Here is a 21,833-nt window from a genome sequence, read left to right as displayed (position 1 = left end):
ACGTTTTCTATGCTGGTGTAAGTTTCTATTTCTTCTGTCACGTACTGTTGTGCGTGTGTTTGGCCGTGAATAAATGCCCTTGATATTCCTAAATGAATGTTATCTGTAACGGGCCGTATATGGCCCACGGGCCGAGGTTGAAAAACATGTACACACACAATCCGGGGGCGGGGTGAGCGCGCGAATCCCGTTTCGGTGAAACGTCCATTCGGCGAACTGTCCGTTCGGCGAAACGTCCGTTTGTGCACTAAATTCAATTTTGTATGACCCCGACCGCTCTTGTGATTGGTTTTATTTCTTGCCGGCACGCTACTTATTGCGATAAACCCAGCGGACGTTCACCCTAAAAATAGCCTCCCCGCGCATTCCGAGCTCTACGGAAAATCCATTCAAAACATCCCAGGCGAGTGGGAAGGCATTTGACTTCTGTGTGCTTGCAGCGCTTTTAACCCTCAAAAACACTAAATACTCAGAAACAGCACATTAGAGCTATACAGAGGAAATGCCTGACGTGAATGAAAACAGAATTCGGGTGTGAACGCATAAATACAATTTAACAGCTTTGCGAACGGCTTTGTTAGGTTTGGGTTGGTATTGTTATTTCATTATTTTCTCCGTGTGTTTTTATGTTCGCTTTCCTTCTCTTGTTTGGTCCCTGCTGACTCACCGTTCCGCTCGCACAGCTGCGCGTCAATGATAATTAATTCCTGTTTTGTCTATTTAAACCTCAAATTATTTCTTTGTTTTGTACGATGCCAAGTTGCCATGCCATGCTCCCTGTTCCATGTTCCTCGTTTCCCCATGTCTTCCCGTGAGGTTTGATATTGTGATTTGATTTCTAAGTCGTTGTTATTTTCTAAAGATCCTGCCTAAGTTACTAAAGTTTTTAGTTTGAGTACTACTTCCCTTTCCCTGCAATTGGGTCCTACTCCATGTTTCCTTACCATGACGTCGACGAAAAACGTGACAGAACGATCCGACCACCATGGACCCAGCGGAAAGCTCCTGAGTCACTTTTAGGGAATTTATAATGACTACGCATGCCGTGGTATTGGCACCTCAGAGACACTTTGACAGCAGAATGGTCACGGAATAGGATCTCCATGGACCCATACCTGGGTTCCCGTCTGGCCATCTACAATGAACCACCACGTCGTAGCCAGCGGGGAAGCTCAGGTAAGAACACCGCCTGCTAACGGCCGGGTAATCGCTTTGTTTTTTTGGGGCAGCGCAGCGGCGAGACTTTTCCCTCGTCGCGGAGGAGGGTGATCGCCATGCTACACTCCTCCCAGAGGAGGCGGCGAGCGCCGTGACTTAGGAAGAGAAGGGGCTGGACGCTCTCGCTCGTCCAAGCTCCCCGCTCGCCTTTGCCCGTCCAAACTCCCCGCCCGCCAGTTACCCCCATGCCGAAGCCAGGAAGCCACGTCCCCGTGCCGACTGGCTCGCTAGTCGCCCCCGTGCCGAAACCACAAACCCGCATTCCCGTGCCGAAGCCACAAACCCGCGTCTCCGTGCCGGCTAGCCCACCGGTCTCTCCATCCCGAAGCCATGCTCCAGTGTTCCTGTGCCGGCTAGTCTCCCAGTTATTCCTGCCCCTGTCGTGCCGAAGCCAGGAAGCCGCATCCCCCGTGACTCTCCGGGCCCCCGGGATGAGGGGGTCGGCGGCCTTCCGAGCATCCAGGGTAATATGGCCGACGATCCTTCTCTAGTTCTGGAGTCTGTTCAGGGCAGGATGCTTGGCCATCACTGGGCCGGCACAGACGCCCGATGGACCGGCCACTCCCACGCCACGTCAAGGGCCGGGATGCCCGCCGGACCGGTCACTCCCACACGACTATTTCTTCTCTTCTTACGGTTTTGGTCTCTAGTTTTTGGGACGTCTGGGATCCGTCCATTAGAGGGGGGTACCGTAAGATTTGGGTTGGTATTGTTATTTCATTCTTTTATCTGTGTTCTTATGTTCGCTTTCCTACTCTGACTTGCCGTTCCGCTCGCACAGCTGCGCGTCTCGTGCCTGTTTTGTTTATTTAAACCCTACAAATTATTTTGTCAGTGTTGGATCGTCTGCTTTGTTTTGTACTATGCCAAGTTGCCATGCCATGCTGCCTGTTCCATGTTCCTCGTTTCCCCATGTCTTCCCGTCAGGTTTGATTCTCTGATTTGATTTCTAAGTCGTTGTTACTTTCTAAAGATCCTGCCTAAGTTATTAAAGTTTTCGTTAGAGTACTACTTCCCTCTCCTTGCCTGCTTCCCTGCAATTGGGTCCATTTCCATGTCTCCTCGCCTCGACGTCAACAAAAGACGTAACAGGCTTGGGAGTGATGAATGCCCAATGGCCAACATAGTAGTTCGGGCAGGCAGCGTCACACGAGTTACATGACGATTTGGAACGGATTGTCGATGCCGATATAACAGCGAGGAGAATCAAAGGCTTGGAAGTGATGCATGTCGCGAGTCACAATGGATTGTTGATAACTGGGCTTAAGTGTCGGCCAGCACTGTTGTTTGAGCTTTCACCAAAGCTGGAATCAAGTCACCTCTGACTGACAGTGAGATGGAGCAGAGCATGTTGAATGCCAAACTCTTTATATCAGATACAGAAGATGAGGAGTTTGACGATTTTGTAGATGTTTAACTGCTTTAACTTCTATTAACTTGTGTACCTTTTACCTCAATAAAGCACTATCGAACTTAGTTTTGCGCGTGCTGTCTTTAAAAAAAACATGCTAGCGGCTAGCGTAACATACGCTAGCCTAGTGTCATGCTAGCGCCTTATCCGATGAGGCGCCTATGTATTGACAAAAAACAGAAAATATACCCACAAGTCAGACTGCGTCCTTTCACACGGTGCGCTTCATAGGTGTGAAAATACGGTACCCGGACATTTCGTCGCCGGACACTTCGTCGCCGGACACTTCGTCCCCGGACGTTTCGTCGAACGGTCGCTTCGTCGCCGGACAGTTCGTCGAACAGACATTTCGTCGCCGGACATTTCGTCGACGAACAATTCGTCGCCAAAATTATCATTAAGTTGTGTATTATTGGCGTGTGTGTACATGTTTTTCAATTTATGTGTTCCTGGGTGACAGAACGAAACGTCCTGTTCTCGTCTGTGTATAGACAAACTTGCCTCGCCCGTGCCCATCCCATATTTTATACTATTATTGCCATGTCCCAACAGCTCTGTTAAAGTTGTTAGATCAGAACTTCCACGTAAGCCTCTGATACACTGAATTATTATTATTTTTAACCCTTATAGAGCACTCATTTAACCCAAATAATACGCAACTTATTGATAATTTTGATATTAGATATTTAGATATTAATGCTCTGACATTGTCAATGCAATGACAAACTCTCTCTCATGATTATAATTTTGAGAGCGAGAGATTACTTGGTTGATCGCTTTCAACAGTAAACTCTCTCATGATTATAATTTTGAGAGCGAGCGAATCCGTGAGCGAGCAAATCCAGCGACGAATTGTCCGGCGACGAAATGTCCGGCGACGAATCCGGCGACGAATTGTCCAGAGACGAAATGTCTGTTCGACGAACTGTCCGGCGACGAAACGTCCGTTTGACAAAACGTCCAGGGACGAAGTGTCCGTGGACGAAACGTCCGTTCACGGCTGAGAGAAACGTCTCCACAGTCACCATTCGACTGAGGGCAAAAGCGCTAGCGGAAGAATTGAAAATTGAACATTTTCAAGGAGGTCCATCTTGCTGCTTTCGCTTTATGAAAACGGCACCATCTATCCATTAGAGCGAGGACAACCGTGGCGCAGCAACCTCCAGCGGACTACATTGAAAAGCTAGCCGTTTTCCGCACCGTCCAATCGGTCGCCCCGCGGGCCGCATGTACAAAGTCACGTAGCACTTCCCTCCTCTGATCGTATGCCTTGTGTATAATACAATGTGTGGAGTTGACCATTCAAGAAAAAGGGATTTCAACATCTGTAGAAACACCGTCTGCATACAGGTAGTCCACTGTAACCTCGGCCGGAGTGGCCCGAGCTAATTTTTCCTTATAGGCCTCATCAGTCACTTTGCACCACATTTTCACATGCAAGGAGTCCATGCTTTCAAAACTCTCCCTATCACTTTTCGTCTTTTAACCACCATATTCCCGTCTCTCCATCCGGATCTCTTATCCAAACTGGAATTGTTTCCGAAACGGCGGTAACCAGACCACCCGCCGTTGTCACAAAGACCCTCCGCTTTGTACGCCTAGCACCTGGAATATCCATTTTAATTGCATTTTTTCAAGCTCCAGTATCCCACAAAAAATCTAATCGAATTCCATTCACGAACAATGTAATCTCATGTTTAAGCATATCAAATGCCAGTATTTCCGCTAAATTTAGCTCAACATCTTCATATTGAAAGTCTTCGTTCAATTCATTTTGAGCAGGCATGCCAATTGGGCCTCGTTTTTAGAGGCCTTCTTGTTTGGGCAATCACGCGATATATTCCCCAATTCTCCACAAACCCAGAGGGCAGCATTTTTGAAAACTCGATTTCTGTTTAACCTCCATTTCTTTTCTCCCATTCTTTTGGGTAACATTCCTATGCCACCGCCTCCTATCTTGGTAAAAAAATTCTCCTTCAGTCGAGGAGGCACCCATATTCTTTTTTACCCGTTGGACCCGTCTCATCATCCTCATGTCTGTGGAACAAAATAGACTGTTTTGCTTTTCCAGCCGCCTCGCTCTTATCAACATGCTCATTCCCACTCCGCTCAATTTTCTTTGCATTTCCATCGCACCTTTTTTTGCCATCAAAAAACAATAATTTGTGTCATATCCATTCTTCTCCATTTTATATAGATCACCCCTCCGCTTAGTGCGTATTTTATCCTGCAGGTCTACTATTTTATGTTTATTAAGCTGGCCAGCAAACCCATATTTGTTTATCCATAAACAAAAGCGCTTAGATTTTTGACAAATTTCCGATCAGACGCTGTTTCAGATCGTCTTAACTAGCCACCTTGCTATTCGATCTCCCCATTTGGAAACAGGTGTGTAATCAGGGCAGTAATTTCCCTGTTATTTTTATTTTTTCCTTCTACCTTCGTTTGTTTTTCCTTAGGTTATCATTACACACAACACACAAGTATACTCTCGGAGTTTAAGTACCGACCGGCTTAGGTACAGAACACCGACGCCCTTCAGTTTTATAGACTAATACTGTCTCTTCACCTGTTAGGGACTAGTATTTACAGGGTTTTACTGTCGCCGTCACTCGGACGCGATCTTATTCATTTCGCAAATTGACCTTCACATATTGAATGCTTCCCCCACATTCGGAAACGCCTCACAAATGCAAACATTTACGTGGACTTACCAGAGATGTCTTCAACTCTTTTAGGATGAGTCTTCAACCGTCGGGAACCCAGGCGCTTAGCTGAACTCCAGCCCTCAAAGGGTCTTAGATGCAGTGGCCACGGTGTTTCCCAGATGTCGACTCAGCGCCTGGATTCCTTCGGTATATTGACTCCCAGGCTCATAGGACCAATATGATGGGTTCACCAATAGGCATTCCCAAATGCACGCACAAATAAAGAGACAAGACAATCTTCTGGGTTTTCTTGCAAGGAGAATCGAACCTTTCAGATCTCTGCCCAGGTTCGTTCTGGCGTTACACGCTTCTTTTCCTTGTTTATTATCTTCAAGGGCCCCAGTTACAATTGGACATCTCAACTCTAAAGGGAGGGGTGGGAAACAGGGGTGAGACGTCAAATAGTCAAAACAACTGAAGGTCATGTGCAGCCAAAGGATCTTCTCCACATTCCAGCAGTCCAAGTGGATTCGGCTTCCCTTTTGTTTTGTCTAATTAAGGAGCAAAGCATTTACTTCGTTGCAAGCAGGCATTTTAGATGTAGTAAGCGAAGCACTTTCTTCATTGCAAGCAAATATATAATAATGTAAGACTAATAACCCTAACATCACTTTATACCCAATTCTATAGACTAGACTTGGACTTCCTTTTTATTTGGGCTGATCCACCACCTTTTTGACCTCCCCTGTTGTAATCGACTTGTAAATTTGGCCTCATTTGGGATGTGTTAAACTCGACATGGATTATTATTGGCTGTGACCACTGGTGTTGCTGTTAATTTATATATCATCACATCTGTAAATAGTCGCTCTTAAGACTGATGTATAGGGAAGGTAGAAGTTATTCTGAATTGGTCATCATGCCCTGCGGTGTGAACATAGCCTAATTGACCAGTTTCTTTTAACATATTGACCAGACAGAACTGACTAATGTTGTTTTCCTTAGGATGCCGGAGCTAACGCTATCCTTCAAGACATAGCTCGGGCCCGAGAAAATATTCAGAAGTCACTAGCAGGTGTAAGTATCCTTTTTTTGTACTTTTATTTTGAGAAAAATATAAGGCCACTGTGCATATACAGATATTGCATAACTATACAAGTCAGATCTTGACCCGGTGATGGTGCAGTGGCCTGACTGGTTCGCTGCCATTGTGGTGGCCATGGTTGCGTCAGAAAGGGCAACTGGTGTAAAATTTTAAGTCACTTCTTTCAAAAAGTAAAATATATTGAAAATATTTCAAGACTCTTTAAAATTATGAATTTGGTGTCTACCTACCTACCCAGGTAGGTGCCTCTTGCCACTGAAGAACGTTCGATACATGAGAAGAGATACAGTATGCTTTTAAAGTGTAGGAATTGAAATCAACTCACTTCATTGGATTACAATTGGTACGATTCTGTGATTTTGATTCGAACAGCTCAATTTGAGTAGGTGTTGTGAAATAATGCTGTGTTCAAACCGTACAATCATTGTATCATTGCTTTAAATTGTATTTATTTTCTAAGCAATTCAAAAAATTCAAGACAGCTAAAACAATATAGCTCCTGTCCTATTTGTTATCTCAAACCCAAAATATTAAAGTTCACCAAAAAATTCCCACGGATGATCAAATTGGCATCTTCTGTTTCTACTGTGATAGAGCACATGCAGCGGCAGCGCAGGTGATAAAGAACTGATTTTGCGAATCAAGACCCTGGAGCTGGAAAACAAAAGCTTAAATGGAGGTATGATTAAGAAAACGTACAGTATATGTAGTTTACAACCTGTATCTTTACATTCCAAAAATATGAGTACATGAATCTAAAGTCTACAAATGTTAGGGTTTCAAATTCCACCGGAGTTAAGTTGGCGCACAAATCACAAGTACAGTGGTACCTCGAGATTTTTTGCACCGGTGAATCATAATATAACATAAACAAATTTAAATGAACTTGGATTACGATGCAGACACACTGAATAATGAATAATAATAAATTTAATCTAACCTTACACTAAACTTAATTCTAATTTTGTTTTAAATTTTTATACATTTCTCCCGGCCGGGTTGGCTCTGTTTGCACCGCCTCCACACTGACTTTCAGTCAATATTGAGGGTTGTTTGAGTTTGTATTCCCTTAAAAATATTCCGAAAATGATGCACACAAATGTCCTCACAATAGGATAACGCACGACCGCTTGCCAACGAGAAGTAGTCTTGAATTAGCGATCGCTCCGCCAACGAGAGCTAACAGGCTAAGGGGGGGAAAAACACTGAAAAAATGCAACGCTCCCCCTAGGGCTCGCAGAGACATTACAAAGAGGGAGTTGCGACCAGAGACATTACAAAGAGGGAGTTGTGAGCAGAGACATTACAAAGAGGTAGTTGCGACCAGAGACATTACAAAGAGGTAGTTGCGACCAGAGACATTACACGAGAGAGTTGCGGGAGAGAGCCAGTGCCCCTGATGTTCTTATGAACAGCCAGCGAGAAGTAATATACAGTCGTACCTCGTCATACGACCGCTCGTCATACAACATTCTCGTCTTTCGACGGAAACTTCGATCGAATAATTCGCCCGAGATACGATCAAAATTTCGTGATGCGTTTGCATCTCTTTCGTGTATAAAATATATCTACGAGCACTGGGCGGACTTTGTATTTCCACAATCGCTTTTTCCCCCCATTCTACATTTACATACCAGGTAAACAATACGATGGATCGGCAGAGTTTTGCAAAGAAAAGGCGACCGTTGACAATGGACATGAATCGCAAAATAATTGAAAAATATGAGAGTGGGGTACGTGTTACCGAGCTCGCTCGGCAATACGAGAGGAATCCGTCAACTATATCCACCATCCTTAAGCAGAAGGACGCAATTAAGGAGAAGAGGTCTTCCAAGGGACTAACTATAATTTCCCACCGGTGCAGTGACATTCACGACGAGATGGAGAACCTTTTTTTATTGTGGATAAAAGAAAAACAATTAGCAGGAGATAGCGTGACCGAGTCAACCATATGTGAAAAAGCCAGCGGTATTTACATGGATTTGATAACAACGAAAGGAGAGCCTTCAACAACTTCAGAACCCTTTAAAGCGAGTTATGGCTGGTTCGAAAAAAAAGTCTCGGTAATCCGACACGGGGAAGCGGCGAGTTCCAATTCGAAAGCCGCGGTGGAATTTATCAAGACATTTGCCTTGATTATCACCCAGGAAAGTTACATCCCCCAGCAAGTTTTCAACTGCGATGAAACTGGTCTTTTTTGGAAAAAGATGCCCAGGCGGACATTCATCGTGGCAGAGGAGAAGGCATTACCGGGACACAAACCTATGAAGGACTGCTTAACGCTAGCGTTGTGTGCTAATGCGAGCGGTGACTGTAAAATTAAGCCGTTACTGGTGTACAATGCGGAGAACCCGCGTGCCTTCAAGAGACACAACATCAAGAAAAAAAACATACAAGTGATGTGGCGCGCTAATTCTAAAGCTTGGATTACACGTCATTTTCGTTGTTTGTTCGTTTACGAGTGAGTTGTGGATAAAGTCATGTTTTCCAGAAACTGGCAGCAGGACTGGGAGTTGAGCTTGACTCAATCCGAAAAGCTCATCTTTGATGATACCAGCCCATACCAGCACCCCACCTCCACCTTGCCGGCATCTGAGTCGGACTGGAGCTCTCTTTGCTTTACCATTTACCGATCCAGCCACGGGCCTATCCATACGGCCCTTCAAGACTCACTCTCATTTCCTCAGTCCATAAAACGTTACAAAAATCAGTCTTGAGATATTTCTTGGCCAAGTCTTGATGCCTCAGCTTGTGTGTTGTTGTTCTGTGGTGGTCATTTTTCAGCCTTTCTTACCATGGCCATGTCTTTGTGTATTGCACGTCTTGTGCTTTTGGGCACTCCACTGATGTTGCAGCTCTGAAATATGGCAAAACCGGTGGCAAGTGGCATCTTTGCAACTGAATGCTTGACTTTTCTCAGATCACGGCCAGTTAAGAGAGTTTTACACTATTTTTGACATTTTGGAATCTGTCAAGTCCCTCTTCTGACCCATTTTGCCAAAGAAAAGGAAGTTGCCTCATAGGTATGCACACATGATATAAGGTGTTGATGTCATTATACCACACCTATTCTCTTTACAGAGATGCACATTACCTAGTGTTCTTAATTGGTAGTGGGTGTTCAAGCCTTTACAGCTGGGATCAGACAATGCATAAAAATGATTACCATATTTACTCGCATATAAGCCGCCCGCGCGTATAAGCCGCACCCTCAAAGTTGCCTTGAGATTTTACAATTTCTCGCATATAAGCCGCCCCGGATTCCCAATTTTCACCTGCATATTCATGGTTTTAATAAGGAGTACAAATGCATTACTTTGAACGGAAAATCTTAAGAAAAATCATCACATGTGGTACTTATGAGATACTGTATGAATCAAAAGCACATTATTAGGGACAATACCATAAGGAAGTTAATATGCCTGTTTGTAAATGCAAAATATCAAATTATTCAATTTGAAAAAACAAATAAGTATATTGATTAGAACCCGATGCTTTTTAATGACATAAATTACAATTTTCTTACCAGAAATTTAAGATGTGGCGAGCAAATTGCTTCTAATGTCGAAATATAAAAAGAAAAAAAAATCAAAGTGGAATTTTGTTTTTCTTTCATAATCACAAATGTAGAATCATTTCCTTTCTGTGTTCCGAAAGGGAGGGTGTTGTTTGCACGTAGACAAATTCAAAAAGGAAGTAACGTAAGCACAAGTCTCTGGGTGCAATAATAGCATACACATTACGCAGGCATCAAGGTTTATATTTTGACGATCGACCGCAAGACCTTCGATCAGCCTTAACTATGGTGGTGTGCTGATATGGTAAACGCTACGGTCAGAGCACATGCCTACGGTAACATGGTGGCGCCCCGAGCGAGCAATAGCAGACAAGTAAGTGAAATCAGGTCTGGCCAGTCTGAGCACGTTTAACTACAATAAGATGGCCGTGCCCCGAGCGAGCAGTGACGGGAATGAGTTTTTTCACATTTTATGCAAAATATGTACGTTTTTTTTCTTGAATTTCATTCATAGACGTCGAAATAAATTTTGTTTAGCGTTTTATCTGTTTATCTTTTCTCTATTTTGAAATAAATGAAAGTATCGGCCGCATTCGTGACGTCTCGCGCCAACGCAACGGCGCCATCTTGAAGTGATGTCATCGGGTCGTGGCGCCGATAATTTGCAGTTTTTTTTGCATGTCGTGTTTTTATGCGCATATAAGCCGTACCCTCAATTCAGTCATAATTTTTTGTCCGACAAAAGAGGCTTATATGCGAGTAAATACGATATGTGGTCCAAATACTCATAACAATTCTGTACTCCGTCATTATATAAATGTATACCACATTGACAGATATATATTTCAAGCGTTTATTTCTTTTCAGTAACAACTAATGAAAACTAAAATTAAAAAAAATAAAAATAGAATATTAAGGCCAATGGCAAAAAAAGATTTTTAGAAATGCTGGCCAACTGAAAAGTATGAACATGCAAAGTATGAGCTTGTACAGCGCTCAATACTTTGTCGGCCCTCATTTTGCCTCAATTACTGCATTAATGCGGTGTGGCATTGAAAGACGAGCAGAAAAGCTGATTTTTTGCTAAAATATCATTTAATACAAGTTGTGGGATAAGTGTTCAATTTTGTTCAGTTTGCATGAATATGAACAAGTTATTCCACATATTTAAAATGTTTCAGATCGTCCTTAAACCCTGGTTCTGTGTCTTTAGTTGTGGAAGACCTGAGAGCATCACTTTCCAAGCTTGAATGCCGAGTAAGAGTTTTGGAGAAATCCACTGCATCTGTAGCACCAGCTCGCACACCTTCAGTCCCCTATGCAAATGTGAGTGCTTAGAGAGTTTATTTCAACTGTTTGTTGCTACTTTAGTGCCTTGTAAAGAATATCTCTTTACAATGTATTTAGGGAACTACCATACACCAGAGCAGCGGTCCTGTAGAACAGGTGAATGAAGATGATGATGTAGACTTGTTTGGTAGTGGCGAAGATGACGAAGAGGCAGAGAAACTTAAAGAGCAGCGGCTGAAAGATTATGCTGAGAAAAAGGCCAAAAAAATGAATTACATTGCAAAGTCCTCACTCCTACTGGATGTGAAGCCAGTAAGAAAGCCCATTGCATGCTTTTCTGTTATCAACTCTGAAGGTCTTTTATAATCTTTTTTTACCTTTTGGTGTGCTGGTTACAATGTGTCCTTCTCTTTGTTTAAGTGGGATGACGAAACAGACATGGTGAAGCTGGAGGAGTGTGTGCGTTCAGTGCAAGCCGACGGTCTTTTATGGGGGATGTCTAAACTGATTCCAGTGGGTTACGGTATCAAGAAGCTCCAGATCTCATGTGTGGTGGAAGATGACAAGGTTGGGACAGATATGTTGGAGGAAGAGATCACTAAATTTGAAGATTATGTAAGTTTGTGAAAACATCCTTAAAAGCAAAGTACTTGAACATCTGAGTGAAAAACAATGTCAACCCTTTTATATAATGTTGGTGTCACACGAAGGTTTTCACATTCTAAACTAAACAGTGCAAGTCAAAAGGAATTTTTTCAGTCATAATGGACTCAGCGCAGTCCCATTTCAATAGTGTAAAAGGAGTGATTTTGCAGTCTTTTTTTCTCATCTTGCCTCGAAGAAAGTATCAAATATGTTTGATATTAGGGCTGGTTAATAATTAACTATCAATATACTATACAGGAAGTACAACATTATTAGGCAATTTCTATTATTTTCTTATTGAACAACAACCATGTTCTTAATGAACCCAAAAGACTCATTAATTATCAAAGCTGAATATTTTTGGGAGTTGGAGTGGGGCTTTTTTTTGTTTTTTGCTTTTTATTATATGTGTGCAGGTGACTGTAACTGTGCGTACTTATTAGGCAACTTAAGAAAAAAATATACAGTGCATTGAAAAAGTATCTGCTCCCTTCCTTATTGCTGGGTTTTTTGCATATTTATCACACACAAAGGTTTTAAAAATCAAACCAAATTTAGTATGACACAGAGACAAACCAAGGAAATTCATTCATCTTCCATACCGCCCATCCTCGAAAGGGTTGCGGGGTTTGAGCGCATGAACTGAGGGCTGGGTTCTCCTTCAAAATGTGCTGGTAGACATCAGAATTCATTCTTACATCAATTACTGCAAGTCGTCCTGGTCCTGAATTAGCAAGGCAGCCCCAGATAATCACACTGCGACCACCATGCTTCACTATTGGTATAGTTTTTTTTTAATGGAATGCTGTGCCATTTTTTTCAACAAATGTAACGGGCCGCAAACCTTTCAAAAAGTTCAACCTTTGACTCATGAGTCCACAGAATGTCCTTCCTAAAGTGTGGAGGATCATCAAGATTTTTGTTGGCAAACGTAAGAGGAGCCTTTATATATTCTTTTTGGACATCAATGGTTTTCGCCTTGGAATTCTGCCATGTATGCCAGCTTTGGCCAGTGTTTTTCTTATAGTAGAGTCATGAACATCGACCTTAACTGAGGCCAGCAAGTCCAGCAGTTCTTACGATATTTTTCCAGGTTCTTTTGTGACCTCCTGGATGAGTCGTCATCACACTCTCAGAGAAATTTTAGCTGGCCGAAGGTTCGCCACTGCTCCTTGGAACAAGCCTTGGAAATGGCTTTTTAACCTTTTCCAGACTGATAGATATCCATCACGTCTTTTCACATTTCTGCTTGAATTTCTTTGGATCGTGGCATGATGCTCTGATCTTGTAGCCTTCTTCAGTTTTTCTGTTACATTCTATTTAAGTGTTTTCTTTATTCAGCACGTAGTGGTAATCAGGTGTGTGTGTGGCCTGTGAAATTGAACTTAGCTTTCCTAAAATTGTGATTGGTCACAGTTATTTTGTGATGTAACAAAGGGGGGCAATTACTTTTTCACTGAGGGCCGGATAAGTTTGTAATTTTTAATGCTTTGGTAAATAAAACCATCATTTAGAAACTGCTATTTCTCTTTGATTGGGTTGTCTCTGTGTCATACAAAAATTTATTTCATAGTCTGAAACCAGTGTGTGTGATAAATATGCAAACACAAAAATCAAGAAAGGGGCAAAATCCCTTTTCACGGCACTGTATACCCATTTCAATTATTTATTTTCACCAGGTAAACCAATATACAGTGGGGCAAATAGGTATTTAGTCAACCACCAATTGTGCAAGTTCTCCTACTTGAAAAGATTAGAGAGGCCTGTAATTGTCAACATGGGTAAACCTCAACCATGAGAGAATGTGGAAAATCACATTGTTTGATTTTTAAAGAATTTATTTTCAAATTAGAGTGGAAAATAAGTATTTGGTTACCTACAAACAAGCAAGATTTCTGGCTGTCAAAGAGGTCTAACTTCTAGCGAGTTCTAACTAGGTCTCCACTCGTTACCTGTATTAATAGCACCTGTTTTTAACTCATTATCGGTATAAAAGACACCTGTCCACAACCTCAGTCTCTCACACTCCAAACTCCACTATGACCAAGACCAAAGAGCTATCAAAGGACACCAGAGACACAATTGTAGACCTGCACCAGGCTGGGAAGACTGAATCTGCAATAGGTAAAACGCTTGATGTAAAGAAATCAATGATGGGAGCAATTATTAGAAAATGGAAGGACAGGACCCCTGATAATCTCCCTCGATCTAGGGCTCCATGCAAGATATCACCCCGTGGCGTCAAAATGATAACAAGAACGGTGAGCAAAAATCCCAGGCCCTCACGGGGGGACCTAGTGAATGACCTACAGAGAGCCGGGACCACAGTAACAAAGGCTACTATCAGTAACACTGCGCCACCAGGGACTCAAATCCTGCACTGCCAGACGTGTACCCCTGCTGAAGCCAGTACAAATCCAGGCCCGTCTGCGGTTCGCTAGAGAGCATTTGGATTATCCAGAAGAGGACTGGGAGAATGTGTTATGGTCAGATGAAACCAAAATAAAACGTTTTGGTAGAAACACAGGTTCTCGTGTTTGGAGGAGAAAGAATACTGAATTGCATCCGAATAACACCATACCCACTGTGAAGCATGGGGGTGGAATCATCATGCTTTGGGGCTGTTTTTCTGCAAAGGGACCAGGACGACTGATCTGTGTAAAGGAAAGAATGAATGAAGCCATATATCGAGAGATTTTGAGTGAAAATCTCCTTCCATCAGCAAGGACATTGAAGACAAAAGAGACGTGGCTGGGTCTTTCAGCATGACAATGATCCCAAACACACAGCCAGGGCAACAAAGGAGTGGCTTTGTAAGAAGCATTTCAAGGTCCTGGATTTGTCTAGCCAGTCTCCAGATCTCAACCCCATATAAAATCTGTGGAGGGAGTTGAAAGTCCGTGTTGCCCAATGACAGCCCCAAACAGCACTGCTCTAGAGGAGATCTGCATGGAGGAATGGGCCAAAATACCAGCAACAGTGTGTGAAAAGCTTGTGAAGAGTTACAAAAAACGTTTGGCCTCCGTTTTTGCCAACAAAGGGTACATAAAGTATTGAGATGAACTTCTGGTATTGACCAAATACTTATTTTCCATCATGATTTGCAAATGAATTCTTTAAAAATCAAACAATGTGATTTTCTGTTTTTTTTTCACATTCTGTCTCTCATGGTGGATGTTTACCCATGTTGACAATTACAGGCCTCTCTAATCTTTTCATGTAGGATAACTTGCACAATTGTTGAGGACCGACCTGGGATCCAACCCCCAGAGCTGTGAGGCTGATGCGCTAACCAGTCACCTACTAGGCTGCCGACTAAATAAATAAATACAGTAATACCTCAAATATGGAGATAAAAAGACCTGTGCAGTACGATGAGACGAATATGCTGATGAATGACACTGTAGACCAGGGGTCTCAAACCGATTCCGCAAAGGGCCGCAGTGGGTCCTGGTCTTTTGTTTCAACCGATCCAGTGTCGACAGTTTAACCAATGAGGGGTCTTCGAAAATAAGTAGCACCTGGCAGCAATCAACTGATTACACTTGCAAAAGGTGTTTGCTTGTTCGGTTTGAATGAAAATCTCCACCCCCTGTGGCCCTTTGAGGACCGGTTTGAGACTGTTGCTGTAGACAAGTGGTCTCAAACCGGTCCTCAAAGGGCAGCAGTGGGTGCAAGTTTTCATTCCAACTCAACAAGAGGATACCTTTTGCAAGTGTAATCAGTTAATCAGTTGATTGCAGCCAGGTGCAACTTATTTTAGAAGACACCTGATTGGTTAAAATGTCGGCACTGGATCGGTTGGAACAAAAACCAGGAATCTGGAATCTTGGCTGACTGAAACGTTCCTAGGTGGTGCGGGAGGCATCCGTTGGATTTCTTTTAAAATTTACCGTATTTTAACGACTATTCGGCGCATCGTATTTTACGCCGCAGTGTCAGTAACGAGTGCTATTTTTGTATTTTAGACACACAAAGGACGCACCGTTTCATTAGACGCATATATATTATATATTATATATGGATGAACATTGAAACGCAATAGCGCTTACTACCGGAAGCAGCTTATTTCCGGGTTCCGGTGCGCAGTGACTGCTGGGAAATATAGTTCTTGCCTCTACACCCACACGCTAAAAACATGCTTTAAAAAGGCATCGGAAGCAAAACTGAGTTCGGTAGTGCTTTATTTGGACATTTTACAACTTACTCAAGTCATCATCACCTTCAAATCCCTCAAACTCCTCATCTTCTGTGTCCGAATTAAACAATTGCCCAAACGAGCCTTCCAAAAAGCCGGGTCCCCTCTCTTCGTTCTCAGAGTCACCGTCATTTCCATGTGGCTCCTTAGAAATTATGCCGTCTTTGGCAAAAGCTCGAACAACCGTGCAAGCAGACACGTTCGCCCAGGCGGCAACAATCCATTGACAAATCGTAGCGTAAGAAGCCCGGTGCTGCCTGCCACTTTTCGTGAAGCTGTGTTCGCCAGCGATCATCCACTGCTCCTACGCCGCTCGTAACTTTGATTTGAAAGCCCGGTTGATGCCAATGTCCAGCGGCTGTAATTCTTTGGTCAAGCCTCCGGGAATGACGGCAAGCTCTTAGTTCATTTTCATGACCTAGTTTTTAACCGTTGCTGTGAGATGAGCACACATGGAGTCGCAAATCAAAACAGACGGCAAGCCGTGAAAAAATCCATCTGGTCACTTGACATACACCTCACGTAGCCAGTCTCTCATTTTCTCCTCATCCATCCAGCCCTTTGGATTCGCCTTCACGATGACGCCGGCTGGAAACTTTTCTTTAGGCAGTCTTTCGCTTGAAGATCACCATTGGTGGTAGCTTCTGCCCATTAGCATGGCAAGCGAGAACGACAGTAAAAGCCGACTTCTCGTGCCCCGTAGTTCGTATCGCCACCGTGCTGGTCCCCTTCCTCTCGACAGTGTGGTTCATCGGGATGTCGAAAGTAAGCGGCACCTCGTCCATGTTGGTTATGTGGTTTGGCTGTATAAGTTTGTCGGCAATCAGCTTGGAGGAGTAGGTGCGGAAAACGGCTAGCTTGTCAATGTAGTCCGTCGGAAGTTGCTGCGCCACGGTTGTCCTCACTCTGATCGCCAGATGGTGCCGTTTCATAAAACGAAAGCACCACGACGGTCCTCCTTCGAAATGTTCAATTTTCAATTCTTCCGCGAGCGCTTTTGCCTTCAGTCGAAGGGTGACTGTGGAGACGTTTCTCCCAGCTGCTCTTAGACCAAGAATCCAGCGCTTAAGTTGAATTCCCAAGTCGGGCCACCTTGCCTTGTTCCCACGGAAACTCAGCTTCCTCTTGTTAACTTGGCGAAGGTCCTTCTGCTTTCTCCATTTACGAACCATGGATTCGTTGATGTTGAATTTCCTCGCCGCTGCTCTTTTACCATGATCCACTGCATGATCGATGGTTAGAAGCTTGAACTGTGCTTCGTAAGCGTGCCTCTTTGTAGAAGTATTCATTCTTTGTTTTACAATTGAGCACATGCATCACTGTGCCCACACTAGCAGTATATACAGTAGTACCTCGTCATACGACCGCTCGTCATACAATATTCTCGTCTTACGACGGAAATTTCGATCGAATAATTCGCCTGTCATGCGATCAAAATTTCGTGATGCGACCAAGCCAGGTGGCCATGGCACTGTCTTTTTTGCATATCTTTCGTGTATAATAATATCTACGAGCACCGAATGAGTTATTCAGACCAGGAAACCCACACGCGCATGCGCGGGAAAAAGAGGGCTTTCTGGGTAATGAAGTATACTCGTGCACACAACACCGACAGGCAATGGCACTCTTTCTCAGAATAAAACTTTACCCACAATCAATACGTGGGTAAGCTCACCTGTTGCATTTCCTGTTATTATTATTATCTAATACAAGGAGTATTATATTACTTCTCGTTTGCTGCTCCTAAGAACATCAGCGGCACTGGCTCGCAATTCCTTCTTTGTAATATTTCTGGTCGCAACTCTCTCTCATAGGCGCCGTTCAAAGCGGCTGCGACCAGAGCCATTACAACAAGGGAGTTGCGAGCCGGTCTTTATGAGCAGCGGAGCGATCGCTAAAATGTACTACAAGACTATTTCTCGTTGGCAAGTGGTCGTGGGTTATCCTATTGTGAGGACATTTGTGTGAATCATTTTCGGAATATCTTGAAGGGAATACATAGTACAACAGCAAACAGCCCATCGATAGCGGACGTGAGGGTGGAGGCGTAGCAAACCGCCAACCCGGAAAACGAAGGTAACAAAAGATTACAACAAAATTAGAATTCAGTTTTGTATAAAGTTACATTAAACGTATGTTTGAGTGTCTGTATATATTAATCCAAGTTAATTTAAATTTGTTTGTTCCGTTTACGATTGCGTTGTGAAAAAGATTTTAAAAAAACGACCCCTCCCGCTTGGCGGCGCTCACACAGGGCGCTCTGCATTATAAGGGGCCCTGTCTATTTTGGGGAAAGTTTTTGACTTTTATGCGCGCCTTATAGTCGTGAAAATACGGTAATTTAATTGAATATTTTTTGACCAGCGAAGGAGTGGATCAGCAATAACCGAAGCGCAAAGTAGCAAGGTTTTAGTGTAGCATATAAAAAAATAATGAAACACAAACAGAATTCATATACATAAGGTGCACTGTCTAGTTTCTCGAAAAATAAAGAATTTTAAGGGTGCTCTGTCTGATTTCCTTAAAATTAATACAAGTGTCTTCCTCTTCTTTCAGGTTCAGAGTGTCGACGTTGCTGCTTTCAACAAGATTTAAATTGTTGTATGGTGCTGTTTATCACCACACTTTTTGTTTTATTGTCATTTAATAAAAGACTATTGTACTGAATGGGCCTGTCTCATTGTCAGAAGGTGCAGCCATTCACAAATTCCAAATAGTAATTAAACCATCTCACTAGAAATACTGTATATATGAATATGTTAATCGATCATGTTGGTAAGAATTTGGAGTGAAAATGCAATAATTTTTTCCAACCATTCAAGGGTCCCCAATACTACCCCGGAAACCCTTAAAAAAGATAGACCAATTTTGTATGAAATGTGAATGCAAATTATGCATTATGCGTGTTATATTTTGTTCTGGGGGATTTTTCAGACAGACAGAATAAGACACACAGACTAAGAATTCTCAGGTCCAATTCACACATCAGCTTGTTTCGTGTACCTGATTCCAGATTTTACATTATTTCTGAGTGGGCATTAACCTTAACGTTCGTGGGATTGTTTCAATTTAGAAGGAACATCCAATGTCATTAGCTGGTCTGATCAATCCGACTGTCCCGCTGGCTTAGGGGAAGGAGTGTTTTATGCTAAGAACAAGGACACAGGAACTGTTTGTTTGTAAAACAAACACCTGGGCCATATCCTGTACTCACACCTTTAAGTAAGCAACAATCGATGCAAACACTTTGATCAGGGTGAGCAAACTCATGTGGCTTGTCAGTTCATTTTTATAACAGACCCCCTGTTTACACAGTGAAACTGTGTAACGTTATGAATGATCTGTTATAAAAATGAACTGACAGTGGTACCTTGAGATTTGAGCTTAATGCGTTCCGGGACTGAGTTCGTATGTCGATTTACTCGTATCGCAAATCAACGTTTCGCGTAGAAATAACCCTCTGAAAAAAACACCAAAAAACAGGATATTGGAATGGGAAAACATTTTTATTTGTTCTAATTCGCCATCTATTAACAGAGTAACAAATAACTAGTGGGTATGATGTTTAATAGTACGAAAATTAGACGGATTTTGCGGAGGGGAGAGTGAGGGACAGAGAGGGACTTTGCACGGCAACGTGCTCGTAACATAACATAAACAAATTTAAATGAACTTGGATTACGATACAGACACTCAAAAAGAAGTATAATCTAACCTTGCACTAAATTTAATTCTAATTTTGTTTTAAATTTTTATACCTTTCTTCTCCCGAGTTGGCTCTATTTTTCCCGCCTCAACCCTCACTTTCAGCTGCAGTTTTTAAAAGGAACCTATCGAGGGTTGTTTGCTTTTGTCTTCCCTTCAAAATATTCTAAAAATGATGCACACAAATGTCCTCACAATAGGATAACGCACGACCACTTGCCAACGGGAAGCTGGGGGGCCATAAGTATGCCCACACCTGTTCGGCTCTTCTCACCGTGAGCAACTCCAGAGTGGAAGAGTGTCCAACCCCCCTCTAGAGAAGTAGTATCAGAACCCAAGCTGTGCATAGAGGTGAGTCCACTACATCAAGTGGGAATTTCTCAACCTCATGCACCAGCTCAGACTCTGTCCCAACCAGAGAGGTGACATCAAGAGCCAGTTTCTGCAGCCGGGGATCGGACCAAGGAGCCCTCCTTTGCCTGCCACCCAACTGTCGTCACATCTGACCTCGTTGGCAAATTCTTATTATATCGGAAAAAAACAGTACTGTCTCCTTTCTACCATATTGATAACACAATAACAAAATACATTCATTCATTCATCCATTTATTTGTCTTTTGTATCGCATATCATAACATAAATACATTTTGGCAAATAATGTTTTGGGTTGCTTTAATAAAATTAGTGTTTCTCAATTGGAATTATTATTAAAATCACAATTATCTTGGACGGCCCGTTGGTGCAAGCGGTTAGTGCGTTGGCCTTACAGCTCTGGGGTCCTGGGTTCAAATCCAGATCATGTCCACTTGTGTGGAGTTTGCATGTTCTCCCTGGGCCTGTGTGGGTTTCCTTTGGGTACTCTGGTTTCCCCCCTCAATCCCAAAACATACATGGTAGGCTGTTTGGACACTCTAAATTGCCCCTAGGTATGGGTGTGTGTGCATGGTTGTCTGCCCCCTTTGCCCTGCAATCGGATGGCCAGATTCAGGGTGTCCCCCACCTCTGGCCTGGAGTCAGCTGGGATAGGCTCCAGCACCCCCGTGACCCTTATGAGGTTCTGAAAATGAGATGAGACAATTATCTTACTTATTCCATCATTATGATTCGAGAAAATCCAAATTCCTATTCAAAAATAAGTATTTACGTAAACTGTTATTCTATTTTGATAAATGCTACCTTGTTTGACTTGAGAACCCTCCCCTTCTCCCCCTCACCCCCTCTCCAACAAATAGGGTTCATTTGCCAAAATATGAAATTCTTTCATTTGTCCCGAATTTGAATCATTTTTTGTGCGTGTTTACTTTAAGGGCGACCTTTGCCACATTTCCATGAGCAAGTCACGAGTCAATTTGGTTTGCTAAAGTGCATAGAAAGCAGCCGAGAAAACTTCAAGTCCCAGAGATCCCCAGCATCAGTGGACTTGGAACGCAACGAGAATTTGAATAACATGGCAGCGCACGAAAGCAGCACGTGCAAGAACATGGAGCAGTCAATACTAGAGCGGGTGCCACCGCTTTTGACGGACCTATACCAGTTTACAATGGTTTACGCATATTGGCGTACCGGGCGGCACCAGGAGCATTCCGTGTTCGAACTCTTTTTCAGGGAAAATCCATTTTGTGGCTGCTTCTCGCTGTTCGCTGGGCTGAGCGATTGCCTCCTATTTCTGCGAAGTTTTCGCTTCACAGACAAAGGTGAACTTTTCCAAGTTTTGAAACAAAGAATTGAAGTAGGCCTGAATTTAATGTTTCATTCACGCCGCTACTTCCGGAACGGCATTCACGTTGTGGTTGCGCAACAAGTCACCGAGCGTCCGCGTGACACTGGAAATCAATGTGTGTGGTTTACGCGAATTCCAAACTCAACGAACCTCTCATTTTAATGTCCTCTGGCGAACAGTGGCCATTTGTGCGATTTAAGAATGTACAACAGCTCATAATTGTGATTAAAATGGGGATCGGTACAACACTGCAAATGATGCATCATGCTAAAGAAAGTTGATTTTGACTAACTTAAAGTTGTGAAAAGCAATGTGTGGTGAAAAATTATGTTAAGTGGATAAGTTAAGCAAGTAAATTTCAAAATTAGACCGCTAA

The 21,833-nt window shown here is 43.0% G+C and overlaps 2 protein-coding genes across 7 annotated transcripts in view; both read left to right on the top strand.

Annotated features, from left to right (window-relative positions):
- The window catches only part of eef1db (eukaryotic translation elongation factor 1 delta b (guanine nucleotide exchange protein)), a 28,708-nt gene extending 10,009 nt beyond the window's left edge, over positions 1-18,699 (top strand). The window contains exons 1-7 of one of the 4 annotated variants that reach the window (XM_077594645.1): positions 187-1,682; positions 6,283-6,354; positions 6,977-7,061; positions 11,113-11,225; positions 11,307-11,345; positions 11,610-11,804; positions 18,589-18,699. In XM_077594645.1, coding sequence (XP_077450771.1) covers positions 1,404-1,682; positions 6,283-6,354; positions 6,977-7,061; positions 11,113-11,225; positions 11,307-11,345; positions 11,610-11,804; positions 18,589-18,627 — 822 coding nt within the window. In that variant the 5' untranslated portion in view covers positions 187-1,403 and the 3' untranslated portion in view covers positions 18,628-18,699. Of the gene's footprint in view, positions 1-186; positions 1,683-6,282; positions 6,355-6,976; positions 7,062-11,112; positions 11,226-11,306; positions 11,502-11,609; positions 11,805-18,588 lie in introns of those variants that run through there. The other 3 variants (XM_077594644.1, XM_077594647.1, XM_077594646.1) reach the window with 3 other exon arrangements.
- A 2,308-nt stretch (positions 18,700-21,007) lies between these two features.
- naprt (nicotinate phosphoribosyltransferase) overlaps positions 21,008-21,833 on the top strand; it is a 38,846-nt gene continuing 38,020 nt past the window's right edge. Inside the window, exon 1 of one of the 3 annotated variants that reach the window (XM_077594593.1) lies at positions 21,008-21,431. In XM_077594593.1, the coding sequence (XP_077450719.1) occupies positions 21,185-21,431 (247 nt within the window). In that variant the 5' untranslated portion in view covers positions 21,008-21,184. The remainder of the gene's footprint in view (positions 21,432-21,833) is intronic. The other 2 variants (XM_077594592.1, XM_077594594.1) reach the window with 2 other exon arrangements.

This window comes from Stigmatopora argus, chromosome 24 (assembly GCF_051989625.1).
Source record: "Stigmatopora argus isolate UIUO_Sarg chromosome 24, RoL_Sarg_1.0, whole genome shotgun sequence".
NCBI lineage: Eukaryota > Metazoa > Chordata > Actinopteri > Syngnathiformes > Syngnathidae > Stigmatopora > Stigmatopora argus.
Note: the sequence above shows the minus strand (reverse complement) of the source record. Positions and strands in the feature narration are given on the sequence as shown.